The following is a 19680-nucleotide window of genomic DNA, read 5'->3' as shown; positions in this document are numbered from 1 at the left end:
CCTGAGTTGGACTCTTTGGAAACAGAATTGGGGCTAGTTCTGTAGAGCCTGTGCTGGGCCAAGCAGCAGGGAATATGGTGGTAGGTAGAGAGTGCAAGGGGAAGGACTGAGAAATAGTAAACTGGTATCCTGATGTTGTAGAGCAAACTCAGTCACTACTCCAGTGTTAAGAACCAGCCAGGGGTGGCCTGATGTGAACAGGAAGTCCCTACACTGGGGCCCAGGAATCCAGCAGAGAATCTCACAGAGGTTCTATCTTGGAGATCCATCCAAATGGCTAGAGCAAGACCCCAGTTCCTGTCCCATGCTGGGGTCAGAACTGTTCTGTTTCTTTGGTCCATATGATGGGCATGGATGGCATTCTTTCCATGTTAGCAGCAGGATCACAGTCAAAACCATCTACTCCAAGGTTATTTCCCCAGATACTTCAAGTTGTATCTATAGGGTTGGAGTACTGGCTTTCTGACCCCAGAAGTCCTGGAAATAATGTTAGGACATGCAGCTCTGTGCAAGTGTGCCCAAGTATATGTAGGATTTCATGACTGTGGTGGGCTGGAGGTAACTAGGAGTGTCAGGTGCATGTGGAGAGAGAGTAGGACTGGCTAGTCTGGACTTTTCCAAGAGTGCTCTGCCACTCCTCTGAATTCCATCCCCCATTCCAGCACTCCTGCCCACAGCCAGGTGATAGCTAAACTCTATTGAATCCTCTCTGGTGAGCCTTGGAAAATCAGATCCAAGGCAGGAGGTATTGGGAGAGTCTGGACCCAGCTCCAGGGAGCTGCTGGAATTATTTTAGGAGTTGAAACCCTGACCTGAGAAGGCTTCTATCTTCCCAGGAGAGACTGACTGGCTATAGGGTAAGTCTCTTTTCTCTCTTAGAGGACTAAGAGGTATATAGGTAATTATTACTTAACTCAGTTTTTAAAATTCTACCCTCCTAGCCCAGTCCATACCTTCTCAATATTCCCTCTTGAAAAGCATGGCACTGTGACCTGACTCCAGCTTCTCTCCAGTGGGGAGGTGGGTGCTGGAGGTGTGTCCGGGCTGATATAGATTGAGCATTTGATGGGGCCTAGTTGCCCATCTCTTTAAAATGGGGCCTAGTTGCCCATCTCTTCCCAACTCTGTTCAGTTACATCATGTTGGTAGCATGAAGTCAGCCACAGTGGGGATGGATAGCTAAGTGCTTGGATCACCAAGGTGTAGTTCACGTAGGGGTGTGATTGTATACACAGGCTTTGAAAGATATGTTCTTGAATGAGAGTGTATGTCTACAGTATGTGAGTGAGAGAGCCTTCCCCTAGATATTGTTGTCACACATGGATCACCAGGTCATGCACCTTTATTCCTGAAGATTTTAGTTTCAGATTCTCTATCCAACTCTACTCCTGCCCTAGTTCTTGGAGATTTCAATATTCATTTGAAATCTTGCCAGTTAGCTCCTGGCATCTTAGTTCCCTTATCTTCTATCTTCCAATGATCTTTTTTTACCCTAGTGAAGTAAATGGTCATTCTGTAGATCTCATCATTCTCAATAATTCAACCAGCTCATATCCCAATTTCATATATCTTTTCTCACTTGTTGTCCTTCCCTCCACTCTCCCCAGTGCCCTGAATCTCTCAATCTTTAACCCACAGGGAATTCTAATCCATAGACCCTTCCACCTCCCCCTTTCACTGAGAAAACGAACTTTTCAGACTCTGTATCCATGTCTTCTGCCTTTCTATCCTTACCACTGTATATATGCCTATCTAAAATCAATCCTGTCACTTGTGCTCTAGAATCCGTCCCCTTTCGCCCATTCAAGGGTGTTGCTACAGCAGCTCTCCCCTTTCTCTGTCATTTAATCAGTTTCGTTCTCCATTGGATCATTCCCATTGCATAAAAACAGGCAGTTTGATAAACTGTCAATCTCCTAGCAACTGTTCCATTTCTCTGGTCACCTTTTATTGTGAAAGTTTCAGTAAAAGTTATTTATATTTGCCGTTCCAAATTCTTCTTCACCCATTTTCCCTTAAGCTCATTTTAATCAGCTATTTTCACCAATGTTCCATTGAAATGGTTCCTACCAAAGTCACCAGTAACCTCCATGTTGCTGTATGCAGTGTTTATTTATCAGCCCTCACCTTCTAAGACCTATTGGTGACATTTGACACATTGACTACCTGCAGATCACTTCTTTGCCTTGATGCCTTTATTCATGTGGCTTTTGGAGCACCATGACCCCTTGGTTTTCCTGCTACCTTTCCTACTTCTCCTTCTCAGCTTCCTTTGTTGGTTCTTCTCTGATCACTTTAGATTGGGGCATTCCAAGGAACCTCTTCTCTCCTGTATTTATACTTGCTCCCTTGGTAAACTCATCTGTTCTTATAACTATAAGGTTCATCCATATGCAAAAGACTCCTAGATTTTGACCTGCAGTGCACACCTCTCTTTCGAACTCCTGACAGACACTCACTACCTAGTTGACATCACCACATGTATGGCTAATGGACATCTTAAACTCAGCAGGTCTGAAACTGATTACCTTATCTTTCCCCTCAAACCTGCTACTCCCTATGCTTTCCCCATCCAGGTTAAGGAAAACATTATTCTTGGAGTTGCTCAGGCCCAAAAACCTGGGGTAATCCTTGAGCCTTCTCTCTCACTTTCCATATCTAACCTTTTGCTTCTTCTTTAAAAATATTCCCAAAATCTGACTATGTTTTCCTCCTTTCACTGCTGTTACCCTGCTCCAAGTTGCCATCATCTCTTCTTTTATTTGCTGCGGTAACCTCCCAACTGGTTTTTCTGCTTTTCTTCAACCCCCTTCAGCTTAGACTCTGTGTAGTAGCCAAAGCAGAACACAAGTCAGATCATGTCATTCCCACAGTTCATTCCTCCAGCTATGTCTTCTCTCATCACTCGCAAAAACTAACACTCTTACAGCCTTCCAGGACCTATGTCACCTGGCCCTCCCTTCTACCCTTTTTTTCTTATGCCATCCATTCTAGCCATGTTATTCCTTGAGTGTTCCCCAGGGCCTTTGCAGACTGTACCATCTTCCCATAATGCTCATCTTCCAGGTGTCCATATAGTTAACTCTCTCACCTCCTTTGAGTCTCTGCACATATCTCCTGACCACCCTACTTAAAAATATAACCCATTGCCACAATATTCCAAATTCCCTTCAATCTCTTCCCCCATATCACTCACTGCCTTCTAACATATTACATTACTTACTCACACTTTTAATTTTAAAGATGGTCAATGCGTATCTTTCCCCTATAGGATACAAGTTTCTCTAAGGCAGAACACTTCCCCCCCCCTGTTTTATTAACTGATGTATCTCAAACTCCTAAAAGAGTGCCTACTCTCATGGTAGGTACCTAATATTTGTTGAATGAATGAATTGAATCGAATGGAGTGAAAAAGCGAAAATGGACTTTGGAGTCAAAAAGATCTAGGTTAAATCTCAGCTCCATTACTTATTGGCTGTGTGTCCTTATCCTCTCTGAACCCCAGTGTCTCCTTCATAAACTGGGCATCACAATTCTGCCCTCCTGGCTTCAGTTGGAGTTTGATGATGTCTGTTGACCCCTCACCTAAGGGCACACAGTGTGCATTCAATGAGTAATGGCTCCATCAAGGGTATTCAAGTGTGACGTGGCATGTGCCCTGCAACCTGGTCTCTGTGTGTTTCAGTGTGTGCCAGCGAGGCTCATTCCAGTGCACTCTGTACCCCTGTGCCTCCACCTGCACTGCCTATGGAGACCGGCATTACCGCACATTTGATGGGCTCCCATTTGACTTTGTGGGGGCCTGCAAAGTGCACCTGGTCAAGGTGAGTTCCTGGATATGCCTGCCCAACTGGCTCCACGGGGACCCAGAGCAGCCTGGGATGAGGACCTGTAGGGCATGTTGATCCTTTGGATTCCAATTTGGTACATAATTGGGTGCCAAGGAACTTGCTGACAGTCACACAGTTAGATTGTGGCAGCTAGGGTTAGATTTGAACCAGAAATATGAAGTGTCAGGAGTTGTGTCATAGTCTCTTGAAGAGTGATATGGGTGGCAGAGTGAAGGGCAGGATCCCCTGGAAAGAAAAGAGGTGCACCATCAGAGTGGGCAGTGCCAAACACACCAGGGGATCTTGGTTTTGTAAGACCTGTTCATCTCAATAATAATAGCAATAATAATCATAAAACCTTCCATGAAAGAAGTCTTATCTATGGGATGGACATTGTACTGGGATCTTTCACCCAATTCTGGTAACTTCACAAGATAAAGGTTATAGACCTTATTTTATTTTTTTTTAATTTCAAAAGTATTATATGCTTTTAATCAAAATTTAAAATGATATAGAATATATTAAAAATAAATTTTCCCCTTCACATCTTTTCTGTTTCCATCTCCTGCTAAATAATGATTCCTAACAGGAGCGAATCCTGCAAGACCATTTTCATCACACACACACACACACACACACACACACACACACACACACACACTCTCATACACATACATAGGCACACACTTCATTTAGTTTCTATGATTAGGATTTTGAAGTTTGCTTTTTTCACTTGACTATAATTTGGGTTTATCTTGTATTGGCAGTACATACTCTTTTCAACAGCTGGGTAGGAACTTGTACAGAAAGAATGTACTCTAGTTTATTATTCTGCATTAATAGGCATTTAGGTTGTTCTCAGTATTTAAATGCTGCTACACATACTTGTGTAGATGTATTTCTAGATTCTTTTGTTTGCAGTCTGGGAATCAAACTCAGGGCCTTGAGCATTCTAGTCTAGCATTTTACTCTCTAGATTTTTAGAAGAAGAATTGCTGCATAAAAAGTTATGTATTATCCTGAAAATGGGCCTATTCAGTGAGATCTTGGGGAAGATCCCTGGTTTAGGAACAGATTTTATGAGCAAAGGAAATGAACAGGAGTCAATGGCAAAGCTAAGAAATTAATGACAATAATGGATAGTGTAAATGATCAAGAACTGAACAGTGCAGATGGTGCCAAGGTTTTTAGTAAGAAATCAGGGAGAATCCAAAGAATAGCACGAGGATCAGGCATGTCAACAAGAGATGTTCAGGAAACTTTGAAACAATATACCAACTTCGCACAGATGATAAAAAGATGGTGACATGTCTAAGAATGTGAACCAATCACAGATGGCAAGATTGAATCAACAAATGACCAAAATGATGGGTCCAAGAGTCCAAGAATCCATCATGTAGGTGGCATGACAGGACTTCAGTCAACGATGAGGCAGTTTCAACAGGGCGCTGCTGTCAATATGAAAGGCAGGATGGGATTCAATATTATATAAAGAAGGTGCCTGCTTGAGTACATTATTTGCTGAGACCTCAGTTTTTCCTCCTTTTTGCAAACAGGGAAAAAAGAGTATTTTTTCTTGTCCTCTTTTTTTTGTGTGTTTTTCCCCCCTCTTCTTTTTCCTCTTTTCTTCTTCTCTCCCTCCTGTTGACATAAGGAAGGAGTATAAGGTTTTTGTGAAAATCATTATATTTTTGTTTGAAAATTTTTCTTTTTTCTTTTCTTTTTATTTTTTTTATCCAATGTGTGCGTGTGTGTGTATATATTATATATATGCAATTATATATAATATATACACATTATCCAAGGTATCAGTTTATTTTTTTAAATTCATTTTTATTGTAAACAAATGGGATACATCTTGTTTCTCTGTTTGTACATGAAGTAGAGGCATACCATTGGTGTAATCATACATTTACATAGGGTAATAGTTTTTTATTCATTCTGTTATTTTTCCTCCCCCCCACCCCTCCCACCCCTCTTATCCCTCTACACAGTCCCTCTTTCCTCCATTCTTGTCCCCTTCCCACCCCCTATGTGTGTAATCATCTGCTTATCAGTGAGATCATTCATCCTTTGGTTTTTTGAGATTGGCTTATCTCACTTAGCATGATATTCTCCAGCTGCATCCATTTGAAAATTTTTTAGTTTTCATCATCATAACACTTCTTAAGTTAAACAAATCATGATGTAAAATTTTAGTACTTAAATGTTTTTAATTGTCTCAAAAGCCAAGCATTACTTTTGTAAACAGTCATGGTGAGTATACATGATGTCTCAATAAAAGTGCTGTAAAATAAAATTCAAAATGGTTATGAGTTAAAAAAAAACTATATTTAACTTGAGGACATATGGATATATCATATAATGAATGTGTAATTATTTATATGCAATTATACTATTGATAATTTAATATAAAAAAGTTATGTATCCCCCTTGGGCTGGGGTTGTGGCTCAGTGGTAGAGCCCTTGCCTAGCAAGTGTGAGGCACTGGATTCAATTCTCAGCACCCCATTAAAAAATAAATTAAATAAAGGTATTGTGCCCACATACAACTAAAGATATTTTAAAAAGTTATGCATCCCCCTCCAAAAAAGTTATGTACATTTAAAATGTTGTTCAAGGCTAACAAAGTGCCCTGCCAAAAAGGTTTACATCAACAATGTAAGACAGTGCCCCTTTGTTTTGCCCTTCGTCAATACCAGTCATCCCTGTCATATTAGTTAGTCAATAAGAGAGGGTCACTACTGCTAAACACTGCATTAAGCACACCAAAAATGAAACTGAGCTTTGAAGAACTGAAGTAAGTTGCCCCAGATCTCACGGCTAATAAAAAGAAGTGGGTTGAAAACCACTTCAAAGTTCATTTCCACCTCTGTGCTCTCAGCAGGACTCTACTTTCCCAGACTTTATTGGATTCATTTTGCTTCTCTCCAGAGCACATCAGATTTCAGCTTCTCTGTGATCATAGAAAATGTGAACTGCTATAGCTCTGGCATCATCTGCAGGAAGTTTATTTCCATCAACGTTGGGAACTCACTCATCATCTTTGATGACGACTCGGGAAATCCTGTAAGGCTGGGTGCTGGTGGGGGTTGAGTAGATAATGTGCGGGTTACAGGAGGCCTAGGAAAAAGAAAGTGAGGGTGAACTGCCACCAAGCCAGCAATTCAGGCTGAATTCCTTGACCAGGGTCAGGATCAAAGAGGTCCATGTCATGGCACAAGGGAAGCAGAGGAGTTGTCAAGGCCCTGGGACTGGACAGTGATCATAGCCAGGAACAGGAACCAGGGGTTTCATTCAATGGTAGAGCATGGGCTTAGCATGCTCAAGTCCCTGGGTTCAGTCTTCAGCACACACACAGAGTTTCTATAGGCAAGACCAACTAACCTCAGCATTGGGGAGCGCTTGAACCTCAGGACTGACCACCTCTGTCCCCTTAGAGTCCTGAAAGCTTCCTGGATGAGAAGCAGGAGGTCCACATGTGGCGAGCAGGATTCTTCACACTGGTGCATTTCCCATGGGAGCACATCACCCTTCTGTGGGACCAGAGAACCACAGTGCACGTCCAGGCTGGGCCTCAGTGGCAGGTAGTCCCAGGAGCAGAGCATTTCTGCGTCTGCTTTTGCCTGGGGCTGAGTCAAGCTGTGGGGTGACCTTGGGGTGAACTGTCCCTCTCTGAGGAGCCAAGAAGAGCATGCCTCTGTCCTGTCTGCCCCTATCCCACTCTATACATCTTCTCTGAAAGTGCCCCAGCCCTCTTCAAACTGTAGCCCCACCAGTTGCTTTTGGGTTCATGACAAACTCCTGGGCTCATGGTGACCTCTGCCCATGGTTCCCCTTTGGCAAGTTTGCAACTGACCTGCTGTCCTTTCTTCTTTCAGGGTCAGCTGGCAGGCCTCTGTGGGAACTTTGACCTAAAGACCGTCAATGAGATGAGGACCCCAGAGAACCTAGAGTTAACTAACCCCCAGGAGTTTGGCAGCAGTTGGGCTGCAGTTGAGGTAAAGCCTCCCCAGGCTGACTTGTGCCCGTCACTCAAATGGACACTGGCTACACTGAACCAGTATCCAGGTCAGGGAAGAGGGACATCAAGTGGAGCTCTTCCACTCTCCCAGCCTCTGACCAAATCCCTAGCTCTAAACTCTGTCCTGTGACCTGAGGACTCACAGTATCTCATCTTACAAGTCCAGTTGCACATCCTGCCCTGGGCCAAGCCCCAGTGGAACAGCGGGGTGGTTGGAAAAGAGGCAAAGTGTCTGTCCTGGGAGAGGTGGCCACCTAGTGGGGAAGGGAGGCACTAGGCACTAGGTCTGGTACAGAGGAGAGATGGATGTGGGTGGAGGGCATCAGAGGTTTCCTAAAGGAGGTGGGACTCTTGCTATCAGTCAAAGGATAGGCATTCTTGGAGAGATGAATGTTTCAGAGAGAAAGCCTCTGAGAGGGAGTACAACATTAGCAGAGGCAGAAATGCAGGGTTTTCCTGAGGTTTGGGGGATGCCTGCCCAAGCCTGCCAAACACTAAGAGCAGGAGACCTGGTTTCTAGTCTTGGATCATACACTTGCTGGGTGACCTTGAGTAAGTACCATCTTATGTATGATCCTCTGAAGTGAGGGGCTGGGCCAAAAGAGAGATGGTGAATATATTTCACTTCATAAGACAACTGATCAGTCAGAAGAGGCTGTGTGGGAAGCTACATTGAAAATATCTAAGAATTGTGTCAGGTTTAGCTGGAAGGAGGACTGTGATTATTTAGGTCAGTCATGGGTACAGTAGCAGAGGGTGATGTGAGCATTGCATATTATCCTTTCCTGGGCTGAGTGATCTTTATTCCCTGCTAAAGAGTAGATGGAGATGGGCCTATATAGATGGGGCAGGGGCAACAGCTGAGCATGGCTTAGAGATCAGTGAAATCCTGAGGTGGGAGAAGGTTGATTCCACAACCTCAGAAAAGTGCACCCTAACCCATCTCCATTTTAGAGAAGCCAAGAAGGTGACAAAGCTTAGTTGTCCCCAGCACTGCCCTGTATCTCTCTATTGCTTATACCCTTAGGCATACCCAGGTGTGGAGGTGGGCACTTCAGTGAAATTATTAGCTTGAGGAAGGAGGGTCAGCAGACATTGGGGAAACTTGTAGTAGTTATGTACCGCTGGGTAACAATGCTATTAGGCCTAGCAGCACTAACCAACACACAGTTTCTGTGGCTCAGGAGTCAGGGCATGTGGCTTGGTTCTCTGCTTAGTGTCTCATAAGGCTGCAATCAAGGCGTAACCAGGGCTGGACTCTCCCCTGGAGGCTGGAATGGGGAAGGGGAATGTGGAAGGAGCTGCCTCTTCCCCTGCCTGTGTGGTTGTGGATCATGGCAACTGCAGGATCGAGAGCTTCAGCTTTTGGCTAGCTGTTGCTTGAGACCATGCTCAGCTCCTAGAGCCCAGCCACTCATTCTGCCATGAGGGGTCCCAACATGGTTGCTGTCTTCCTCACAACTGGCAAGGGAGAGACTCCAGCAGGGTAGCCTCTATGGTCTTATGTAACATAATCACATAATCATATGCATAGCCATGTCCACCCCATCCCTTTTGCCATATTCTGTTGGTTTGAAGCAAGTAGTAGATCTCTCCTAACTCTCAAGGGGAGGGGATCATACAAGGACAGGAACACTGGGAAGCGGGGTCTTGGTGGCTACCCTAGAGTCTCTCTGCCATACCAGGCAACAGGCATTTGGGTGTGGGGAGGCCAACAGCCCTGCCTTTGCACCTCAGTGCCCAGACACCCTTGACCCCCGGGACACATGTGTCCTGAATCCTCTCCGAGAACCATTTGCCAAGAAGGAGTGTGGCATCCTGCTCAGCGAGGTGTTTGAGACCTGCCACCCTGTGGTGAGTGAACCCCTTCCTCAGCCCCTCCTGAACCCCTTCCCACTCCCAGGATCCCTTCTGCTCTCATACCCCCATGCCTTGGAAGAGACAGTTCAAGTCTAGAACCCATCTCTGCCATTCCCCTGCCTTTAGCCTGCTCAGATGAGTCTGCTTGTTTCCCTAGACAACCAGGGAGGCAGCTAGGAAACAGTTTCTGTGCCCTCTACAAGCCCATCTCAGTCTGACTCTTCCTCCTTACTGGAAAGCTATGCTGCAAAGTGGCCTGTGGCCCTGCCCCTTGCCTGCTCTGCCCTCTGTAGAGACAGAAGCCCTGTATGGTCCCTCCAAGGCCTTAAGGGGTGCTGTCAGACTGGCCTTGGTGGTCTCTAGCCTGGCTGGTCAGTTCAGTCACTCCTTGGCCCTTGGATCCAGCAGCCTGGGCTCAAGGAAGGACAGAGTGTAGGACTCCAGTGGGTGTCTGCATGTGCCATGTGGTTCTTGTTTCCTTCTGAGCTGGCTACCTTCCTCCCCACCCCTCACCCAACTGGGCAGCTTACCTATTCTGTGGTCCTTTTTCATGTTTGTGCTCGTGGCCAGCAGACGAAAAATTGCAGGTCTGACATTCAGGATCTGTCCTCTGACCTCCCTCAGGTTGATGTCACTTGGTTTTATTCAAACTGCCTGACGGACACATGTGGGTGCAGCCGGGGTGGTGACTGTGAGTGCTTCTGTGCCAGTGTGTCTGCCTATGCCCACCAGTGCTGCCAGCATGGCGTGGCTGTTGACTGGCGAACCCCCCGCCTCTGCCGTGAGTATTCCAGACCCATGATCTGAGGGTACAGAGTTGAGCATCTAGTAATACCCTGGTCAGTGTTTATTGGGTACCCAGTATGTGCCAGGTACTGACCACTTCATGGGTATTACTCACTGAGTTCTTACGCCTACCCTTTGCAAGAGGATTGTACATTCCTGTGTCACAAAGGCCTAGAGAGACAGGTAAAGTAACATGCTCAAGGTCACGTGGATTAGTGGTGGAGGCAGGGGTCATCCCCAGACAGGTCTCAAACCTGTGCTTTTAACCACTCTGCTAGTGGAGTCTGGAGCCTTGGGTTCCAGGCCCAGAACTTCCTTTTGTATGCTGTGTGACAGCAAACAAGCCACCCGCCTCTCTGGGACTCATTTTTCTCATCTGGAAAATAGCACTAGGCCTGCCTCACCAGGGTTATTGTGAGAATCAAAATGGATAATAAATGTAACAGCCCTTTTCCAGCTGAGCTACAGAGACCCCATCAGAGACCCCACAAGTTATCTGTTTATTCAGAGCAGTGGTTGTCTGAAAATGAAATTTATTAAACTTCTCTATCAAATAAAATACTTAAGCACACAGGTATCACACATAATTTGATGCCTATGTATATACACTTATACTATTGGTAGTATAAACATATAACAACAATTACAAATATGATACATAATATACTAATATTTAATGTTAAATATTAGCAATATTTAATGTTGTCTACAAAAATCAATATTTAACACGTGAAATAAATATATAGAAAGTTAATGATTAATTAGTTGATTATTGGTTATTTATTCCTGCACACAATGGATCTCCCTGGTGCAAACATACCCCACATTTGGGTGCGATGGCGATTACCTAGGCTCTGGGGTTAAACCATCTGGGTTTGAACCCCAGTCCCACCCATCTGGCTGGCCTAGGCACGTTCCTAACACTGAGTTTCCTTCTCTGTAGTAGAGGGGTGGAGATAACTGTCCTACCCCACAGGGTGCTGTGGGATACAGACAACACACAGGGAGCACTTGGCACAGTGTTCTACACTTACTGTGAGGGTCACAGTTGTTTTTTCATGGAGACATGGATGCTGGTGTGCCCTTCAGATAGGAAGACCCCAGGAGGAAGAGGAGGGAGTGCCCACCTTGGGTTTCTCTTTCTTTTGCCTGTTTTCCCCCAAGATCCTTCACCACTGATGCCCTGGGCCCTTATGCATTCTTCCTGTCCTTCTGCTTCTCTGATACAATCTTTCAGGGAGGAGAGGGACACACACACTTACAGAGGATCTACTGTGAGCCAGGCTCTGTGCCATGTGTGCATCACCTCACTGACACCCAGGACTAGGGTGAGGTGAGTGAGACACTCATTGAAGCAAGAGATTTAGGGGGGAACCAGAAAACTCAGGAATCAAACAAAATAACATTTTAATGCAATATTTTTAAAAACAAAAATTGTTGCAAAAAATCCTGGTGAACAAAATATCAAAGGATCAATATTATTGATTGCTCCTTTTGCCTCAGGATCCACCATTACTGAGCCAGTCTTTATTTAAAATTTTTGATATTTTATCATAGATTTTTGCATTAATTTTGGTGTAAAAAAAACATTGCATTAAAGTAGCATTTCTCTTACCAACCTAAATAAGACAGAGAAAAAAAAAAATCTCCAGAAACTGATAAGTTTATTTGGGAATAGCGTTGCCATAGGAGTATGTCAGCCATAGTAAGCTGTGCATATATTCAAAGAGGCTGAGGCAAGGGGAAGTTCTTAGAGGCAAAAATGAGATTTATATGATGTTTTAAAAACAAAACAATCTTTGGCTGTAAATATTAAAACCAAAGATCAATAGCCAGCCCATGATTGAACAGTTTAGGACAGAAGTTCTTGCAGAAGTATTCTTGGTACAAGGGTGTATAAGGCTTTTGTGGTAGATCTTATTGCCAGGCATGGATGTGTGAGATCCCTTTTCATACCTTCCTGGCTTTATGCATTATTTTGTACTGCTGTTAGGGCTTTGAACAAAATGTCAGAACCTCCATTTTGGTTCTGACAACTATCACAGTTTCATTACTAGGATTTTCGCCCCTTCCCCTTAAATTTTGCACTCAAGGCAAGCGTTTTGCCTTAGCCAAGGAGGTGATAGCAGGGTTACCTTTTAAACTTAGGAGCTGTTAAGTAACCTGCCCCAGTATACTCAGTTGATGAATGAAGAGATATGGGATTTGAACTATGCTATGACTCCAGAGAACTGGCTTTTAAGGACTCTTCTGGGCCATCTGCTATTGACTGGGTACATAGCGGAAACCAGAGACTTAGACATAGAATTTTCTACTTCAATCTTCTGAATCCACAAATGAGGAATGGCTGGTACTTGCCTGTAGCCATATGGCAGGTCGTCTCCTGACTCTGAGTCCCCTTGAAAGAGGGCAATGCCAAACGTGTTGACCATGGGCTTGCAGTGTGGAGTGGAACTGGTGGCTCTCTTCGGACCATACCTATGTGTGAAGCAGACTCCTCCTTAACCTTCATTCCAGGTCCACCCAGCTTGTGCCTCATGGCCTTATTCCTGGTTTTAGGTATCCATGGCAAGGTCCCATCTCACTCCTGTGGACTGAGGAACCCCTGACTGAAGCACCAGGGAAACAGGCTGTGTTACTGGGCTGGGCCACTAGAGGGTGTGCTAAGATCACCTTGGTAGGAGCTTGTCAATGCCTGGCTGATTGCTGGCGTACTTTTGAGCCAGGGAAAATACACAGAAGAGCCTGAAGAAGCCTGGAATTCTGGAGGTCCTTGGTTCCTTTCCTATTCAAAGCTCTTAGAAGACCACCTTCTGTCCTAACTTACATTCCTTCTCTGGGGATCTTCCACAGTATTTCCAGTTGGAGTTCCTATCCCTGGTTTCTAAACCTACTCTTTAGGGCCACACAAAGTACAGCCTTCTGCCTAGTATTCACTCATTCAGTTATTCAACCCATTGCTGAGTGCTCACTTGGGGACAGGCTTTGAGCCTTGTGCTGGGGGTGCATAGAGGAACTGATGTATTTCCTCCCCCTTAATATATCTGAATCTAAGACCATTTGTAAATCTTGGAGTTTGGGAGCCAGGCCAGGTCTGACCCTTGGGGAAGGAGGGAGGTTGGGATGCCAGGGACCTTGGCTCTATCTATTCTAGGCTCTGAGCCAGCTCTCAAGAAGTTTCTGTTCTCTCTTTCAGCATATGATTGTGACTTCTTTAACAAAGGTAAGCCCATCATCCCCAAATGGAGACTCAAGGACGAGGGCACTGCCAGCCCTGTCCTTGTGCCACACAAGCATTGGCCATTCTGAGGTGCTACTGGCCCTAGAAGAGCTGACTTGGATCTGGGAGTGACTCTATTATGCAGACAGCCCTGATAGTGCAGAGCCCAGGGATGCCCAGGGAACCTGTCTTGAGTAGTTCTTGCAGGCTCTGTGCAGGTCCCAGGTCAGTGAGCTTCCCAGGGATTGTGCTCAACCATGGCAGATTTGCAAGGAAATAAAAAAAAAAAAAAAACCATTTGCACCAATGTGCCTTCTCTGCTGCCTTCCTAATGTAGCTCTTCAGGCCCACGGAATGTCGTCTTGGGTTCCCTGAAGATTTGAGTTGGCAAAAGAAAATGCAAACTGCTCTTTCTGAGGAAGGCTGGGGCAAAACATATGGCCTGTCAGATCCATCCTCAAATATAAACAAAGTTGAAGGGTACCAAGATATGCTCACACACCTAGATTGTTAATGAGGGCAAAATCAAAGGTCACAACTAAGGACCCAAGGAGGGTTAGTATCCAGTATTAGAACCATCTTGTCAATTTAATGATGGGGTTGACTGGACAGCAGGGAGGGGCTGCCCCAGAGTATTTTCAGTGCTGAATTTTGTTCAGTTGGGCCAAGGTCAGGCCTTGGTAGAGATGGATGCTTCTCTGATCCTTAGTGCTGTTCAACTTTGACTTCCAAGTCCCCAACCCTCCTCCAGGTATCATCCTGCAAGAGCCCAGCCTGTGTGGATATAGGCCCAAGGCTTTATTGACATTTACCTGCATTATCGATTTTGATTTGAGAAACGTCCCTTGGCAAGAGTATGGCAGGAAGGGGGCAGGCTAGAGACAAGAACACCAGTTAGGGGGTCTGTGAGATGAGGGCTAGACTAGGGTATAGCATTCTCAGAGTCACAGTCCTGCCAAAATGTTAGCCCCTAGGGACTCCTTGTGGCCCTAAATCTTCAACTCCTAAAGGAATGAATCTGTAATGGGAGAATGGCAATCCTAGGACAGGCAGGGTCTGTCTGACATCAGGCAAGACATTTCAGCAAAACAGCTATGAGCAGAGATTTCTCCCTTCTGTGGCATTTTGGGTGGCAATAACTGGCAAAGGACAAGCTGTTTCTAGCATCCTCCACCTACTCACCCTCCCACCTCTCCATTCCTTGCTCCATTCTTCTACCAGCATTTTCTTTGGCCCAGGCCCTGTGGGGTGCTGGGAAGTCAGTGGTAAACGGACCTGACACAGGGGAGCCCTGGCACAGCTCTCACTGCCTCCCTGTTGGTTCCCAACTCCTCTTTCAGTGTGTAGTTTGAAACTGACCACTGCCAAGAATATTTACACCATGGAAATCAGCAAACACTACACATTCATTTTTACTTGTCCAGAGCTGGTTGTTAACCATTTACCAGCTCAGTACAACCCATTTGCTATCTGATGGGGAAGATGACGTGGACCCCCCGCCCCAGTTCAGATCCTCATCATAGAACTGGTGGGTGGGGCATAAAGGAAGGGGCAGGAGAGGGTGCAGGGAGAGCTTCACCAAGAAGGTGACATTTGAGCTTGTCCCTAGAGACTGTGCAGGCGTTTGCCAGGCACAAAACAGAGGACTGCTCTGTGGGGGTGGAACGGTGTGATGGAGAAACAAGCTAGGACAGAGCATGGCTCTTTAAAGGAAGAGCAAGAGCAGTTGTGTGGCCGGGCCCAGGGAGTAGGGGGAGGGGAGGCACAGGTGTGTGTGTGATGGGGGAGGATTGGGCTGTTTGGATTCTATGGGGAGCCCCTGGTCAGTTCTAGCAGGGAGTGTGGCTCAGGCAGCCATGGGGGCACACGAGAGGCAGGAAGCTCAATTAGACTATTGCATTCACCTAGGAAACCCACATTCCACTCTAATCCACACCCACAACTATAGACCCCAAAGACACTAAAGTGACGTGTGCTTGAAATAAATAGATAAATGCTACTGCGGAGCCCAAGTCTCCTGGTCTGTTTCTCAGGCAGTGGGTGGGCAGAGACTAGGTATAGATGTCTTCTCTCAGGGTGACCCAGAACAGAGCCGTGGCTGGAGTGGAAATGTTTCAGGAGTGAGATAGGCGTGGAGAGATGTTTGGGAGCCTGGATGCCCTTTGGGGGTATCCTTCTTCCCAGGTTCTCTGTGAACAGATTCTGTCACTGTGTAGAGGGTCAGTTCCCTTCAAGGGCTTCCAGCCTGGCTTTTCTCTCCCTTCCTCCTTATAAACATCAAAGCCTGGGATAAGAGGTCACAAAGAGTCCCTCCCTGGCACCCAGCCTCTTCCCACCTCTGATGTGGGTGAGATGGGTAGATGGGAAGTGGCGCTTATGACTGGGCTCTTTTCTCTAGCACTAGGTAAGGGCCCCTATCAGCTGTCCAGCGTGGCGGCTGGCGGTGCCCTGGTAGCCATGAAGGCTGTGGGCAATGACATAGCCCTAGTGAGGGCAGAAGATGTGGCGCCAGGGGACATTGTGAGCTTCCTGCTGACAGCTGCTCTGTACAAGGCCAAGGCCCATGGTAAGTCCCACCCTGGCCTCTGTCCAGCACTTTTGGGAGAGAGGCAGGTGCTGGAGGAAGGGAGGCTGGGAGGGAAGGAGAGAAACAAAGGAAGGAGGGAGGGAGAGAAGAAGGGAGGATGGGAGAGAAGGAAGCAGTTCAGCCACCTTCTGAGGCTCTGTGGTTGGGGGCTTCTGTAACCCTTCACCTCCCCACAGACAGAGATAGTGGGAGCAGAGGGCAGCTGGCTGGCAGAAGTAGGTTGGCTAAGGGAACCAGGGCAGTTGTGGAGAAGCAGGACCCAGTTAGTCCACAGGGAACTGAGAATGCAGACCTAGGCCAGCATGCTGCCTGCTCACCTTCAATCTGGACTCCTCTCTGTGCTGACCTTACCCATGCGCCTCTGTGCAGACCCAGATGTGGTATCCCTGGAGGCAGCGGACAGACCCAACTTCTTCCTCCACATCACAGCCAACGGGTCTGTGGAGCTGGCTAAGTGGCAGGGCAGTGAAACCTTCCACCACCACACCTCCTTCTTGCTGCACCAGGGGACGTGGCAGGTGGGCCTGGTGGCCCTGGAGTCTCTGGCAAAGCCAGGCTTCTTCCTCTCTGTGTCAGGCCTTGGGCTGGCCTTGCGGCTATATGAGCACACAGAGGCATTCCGCTGGGGCACACTCTTCCACCTTTTGGGTAGGTGTCCCCCTTACCATCTCTCTTGGGCATCGGCCCTTGGTTCTCACTCATCTACTCTTCCTGCTCTCTCCCACTACTCCTTTTGAATTACCCTAATAGACAGAATCCTCACCCTAGGATAGGAGGTGATCTATCGTCCATGTTGCCAACCTAGAGAGCCATGGGCAGTGTGGCTTGGGGATCAGCCAGTTTCCTGGGTCCTGCCTCCTACCACAGGCTAATTACATGGTCTAAAAATACATGGCCTTTGTGGAAGTGAGGGGAGAAATGATCCTGGTAGCTGCCCACATAGCTGATGGCTCGGGTTTCCTGCCAATGGTACACGTCTGCCCCAGAAGCTTAGAGACTGCCCACTGGGGCACCAGGCTGAGGAGCCAGCAGCCTCCACTTCTACCCATGGGAGGCCCAGGCAGTGGTAGGGCAGCTCCCTCATCCTTCCACTAGAGGCCAAGGCTTACTCTCCCCCTGCCAGGTGGGTCTGCTCCCCAAATGTCAATCTCTGCCTAAACCTAGAAGGGCCATTCTTACGTGCAGAGGTCATACATATATCGAGTCCTCTGTGAACCCAGCCAGCACAAACTCATCACCAACTGATGGCAGAACTGGACTGTGTCCCTCTCTCAAAGACACTGGGGCAGAGTGGAATGAGCCAAGGTTTTGAAGCTGGACAGCCTTGAGTTTGAATCCTGACCCTGGTCCTTGGCACTTGGACAACCTCCATCACTCTGTGACTTGACCTATAAAATGGGAACATATGCCTCAAAAGGTTGTTGTGAGGATGGACTGGCTCCCACCAGCTTCTCTTGGCCTGACACATAGTAGATGTGTAGATTCCCCAAATGTCAGGCTCTTGGAAAAGCAGTTTCTTCACAGTTGGTAGCAGTGTGGGGATCAGGGTCAGGAAGGGGCTGGCAGGGTGGGGCTGCTCCCTTAACTTGCTGCAGAGCCTGCCCACACCTCCCTGCACAGACTGTGCTTTCAGAGACTGGTCGCTTGTGCCAACAGTCTGGGGTCTGGTCTGCCTCCAAGCCCCAACCATCGACAGGCAACAGACCCTTCCCTAATTTATCCAGCACTGGCCATAGAACCTCTTTTGAGAACATCGCCCCTGGAAAATATTATTTTCCCACCATTATCTGTGCCTCAGTTGCCTCATCTATGAGCTAATAATAATGACTAATAATAATTATAATAATGAACTAATAATAATTAACTCATCTATGAGTTAATAATAATGCCTTCATAGGATTATTGGAGGATTAAAGAGTACATAGGTAAGAACTCTTTGGTGTAGTGCTCAGTGCTGTGCAAGAGTTGGCTGTGGTTATTGTCATCATTGCCTCAGCTACTAGGGCAACAAGGGCAGCTCTCACACTGCACCCAGGTCCTGAGAGGCTACTTCAGGAAGGTCCCTGGGGACAGAAAGCAGAGCTTGGAGAAGAGGGTCTCCTTCACCTGTTGGCCAGTGGCCCAGGAAGGCCTTGGGCTCAGGGTCCCCCAATGCCTCACTCTGCCCCTCAGGTATGAGCCTCTTGCCTTCATGGAGGTCTGCAGTGGCCCTATCAGAAGTAGGGCAAGGAGGAGGTGACTGTGTCCAGGGGTGCAGAGCAAGCCTGGCACCAATGTCTCAGAGGGGCAGAGTGACAGGAAAGCCTGAGGGAGAGATCAGGAATCCAAGCCTCCTCTTTGGCCATCCTTCAAAGCCCTACTCCTCTTATGCGTACCAGGGCCCCTCCAGGCTCAGCCTACCCCAAATTCATAGCTCCCTATCTCTAGGATCCCCCAACACCAGCCATCATGGATACAGGCCCATATCTTAGCTTTTTTCCTCTTCACTTTTCCTACATGAGTCCACTTGACTCCTCCACTTGGTGGGGAGGGCACGGGTTGAGGTGGGATTAGCTCTGTACTCTGATGCTTGACAGAGCTGGTGCTCGGCCTCTGTCAGTCGAGAGACTCTCACCTTTCTAGATGCCAAGTCATTGGGGAATGCCTACCCAACCTGTGAGTGGCACTACAATGCCTGTGCCAGTCCCTGCTTCCAAACCTGCCGGGACCCCCAGGCAACCAGCTGCCAGGATGTGCCCAGGTGAGGGGCCAGGGGATTCTGGATGTGGAGTCTAGGTGTGCACTAGTGTATTTGAGCATACATATGTGTATGGTTGTAAACAGATACACATATGTGAATGGGCTTGTTTGTAGTCTGTGGGCATGTGCATGAGCATGAGCATGTATTAAGGTACGTGTGTGCTCACATATACCCGTGTATGAGTACTTCATATGTTGTGTGTATGGGGATGTGTGTCCCAGGGTAAATATGTTCCTTCATATCTTTATATCTGAGTGTGACACACACACACACATACACGCACACACACACACATGGATGTGCATGATGTACTTACAGCTGAGCCTTCTGTGTGTTTGTATCTCCAAGTGTGCATGAGCTGTCCACAGCTACACCTATGCACATGTGTGAGCTGCATGTATGTGGGTATCGTATACATGCACAAGGTGATACACTGATGTTTGCAGGAGCCTGTGTAGATATGTATGTATGTGTAAATATTTTGACATCCTTCAGGAGTACGTGAGGCTGTGTGAGAGTATGCCTAGGCGAGACATGTGAGCATGTGCACAAGTGTGTGCATGACTGTATCCTGTTCATGCATTCTCCATTTTAGCCTGATGGGTAAGAGTGTGCAGGAGTGTGGGGCACATA

At 46.9% G+C, this 19680-nt stretch overlaps 1 protein-coding gene across 1 annotated transcript in view; it reads left to right on the top strand.

The window, feature by feature from the left end:
- Positions 1 to 19680, top strand: part of OTOG (otogelin) — an 84609-nt gene that overhangs the window by 38986 nt on the left and 25943 nt on the right. The window contains exons 25-34 of the mRNA XM_079103544.1: positions 3686 to 3824; positions 6765 to 6899; positions 7271 to 7417; positions 7712 to 7831; positions 9592 to 9708; positions 10339 to 10495; positions 13697 to 13723; positions 16119 to 16286; positions 16677 to 16955; positions 18930 to 19047. Of these exons, the coding sequence (XP_078959670.1) occupies positions 3686 to 3824; positions 6765 to 6899; positions 7271 to 7417; positions 7712 to 7831; positions 9592 to 9708; positions 10339 to 10495; positions 13697 to 13723; positions 16119 to 16286; positions 16677 to 16955; positions 18930 to 19047 (1407 nt within the window). The remainder of the gene's footprint in view (positions 1 to 3685; positions 3825 to 6764; positions 6900 to 7270; positions 7418 to 7711; positions 7832 to 9591; positions 9709 to 10338; positions 10496 to 13696; positions 13724 to 16118; positions 16287 to 16676; positions 16956 to 18929; positions 19048 to 19680) is intronic.

The sequence above is a fragment of the Sciurus vulgaris genome, assembly GCF_902686455.1.
Source record: "Sciurus vulgaris genome assembly, chromosome: 11".
Taxonomy (NCBI): Eukaryota; Metazoa; Chordata; class Mammalia; order Rodentia; family Sciuridae; genus Sciurus; species Sciurus vulgaris.
This window is presented reverse-complemented; position numbering and strand designations above follow the sequence as displayed.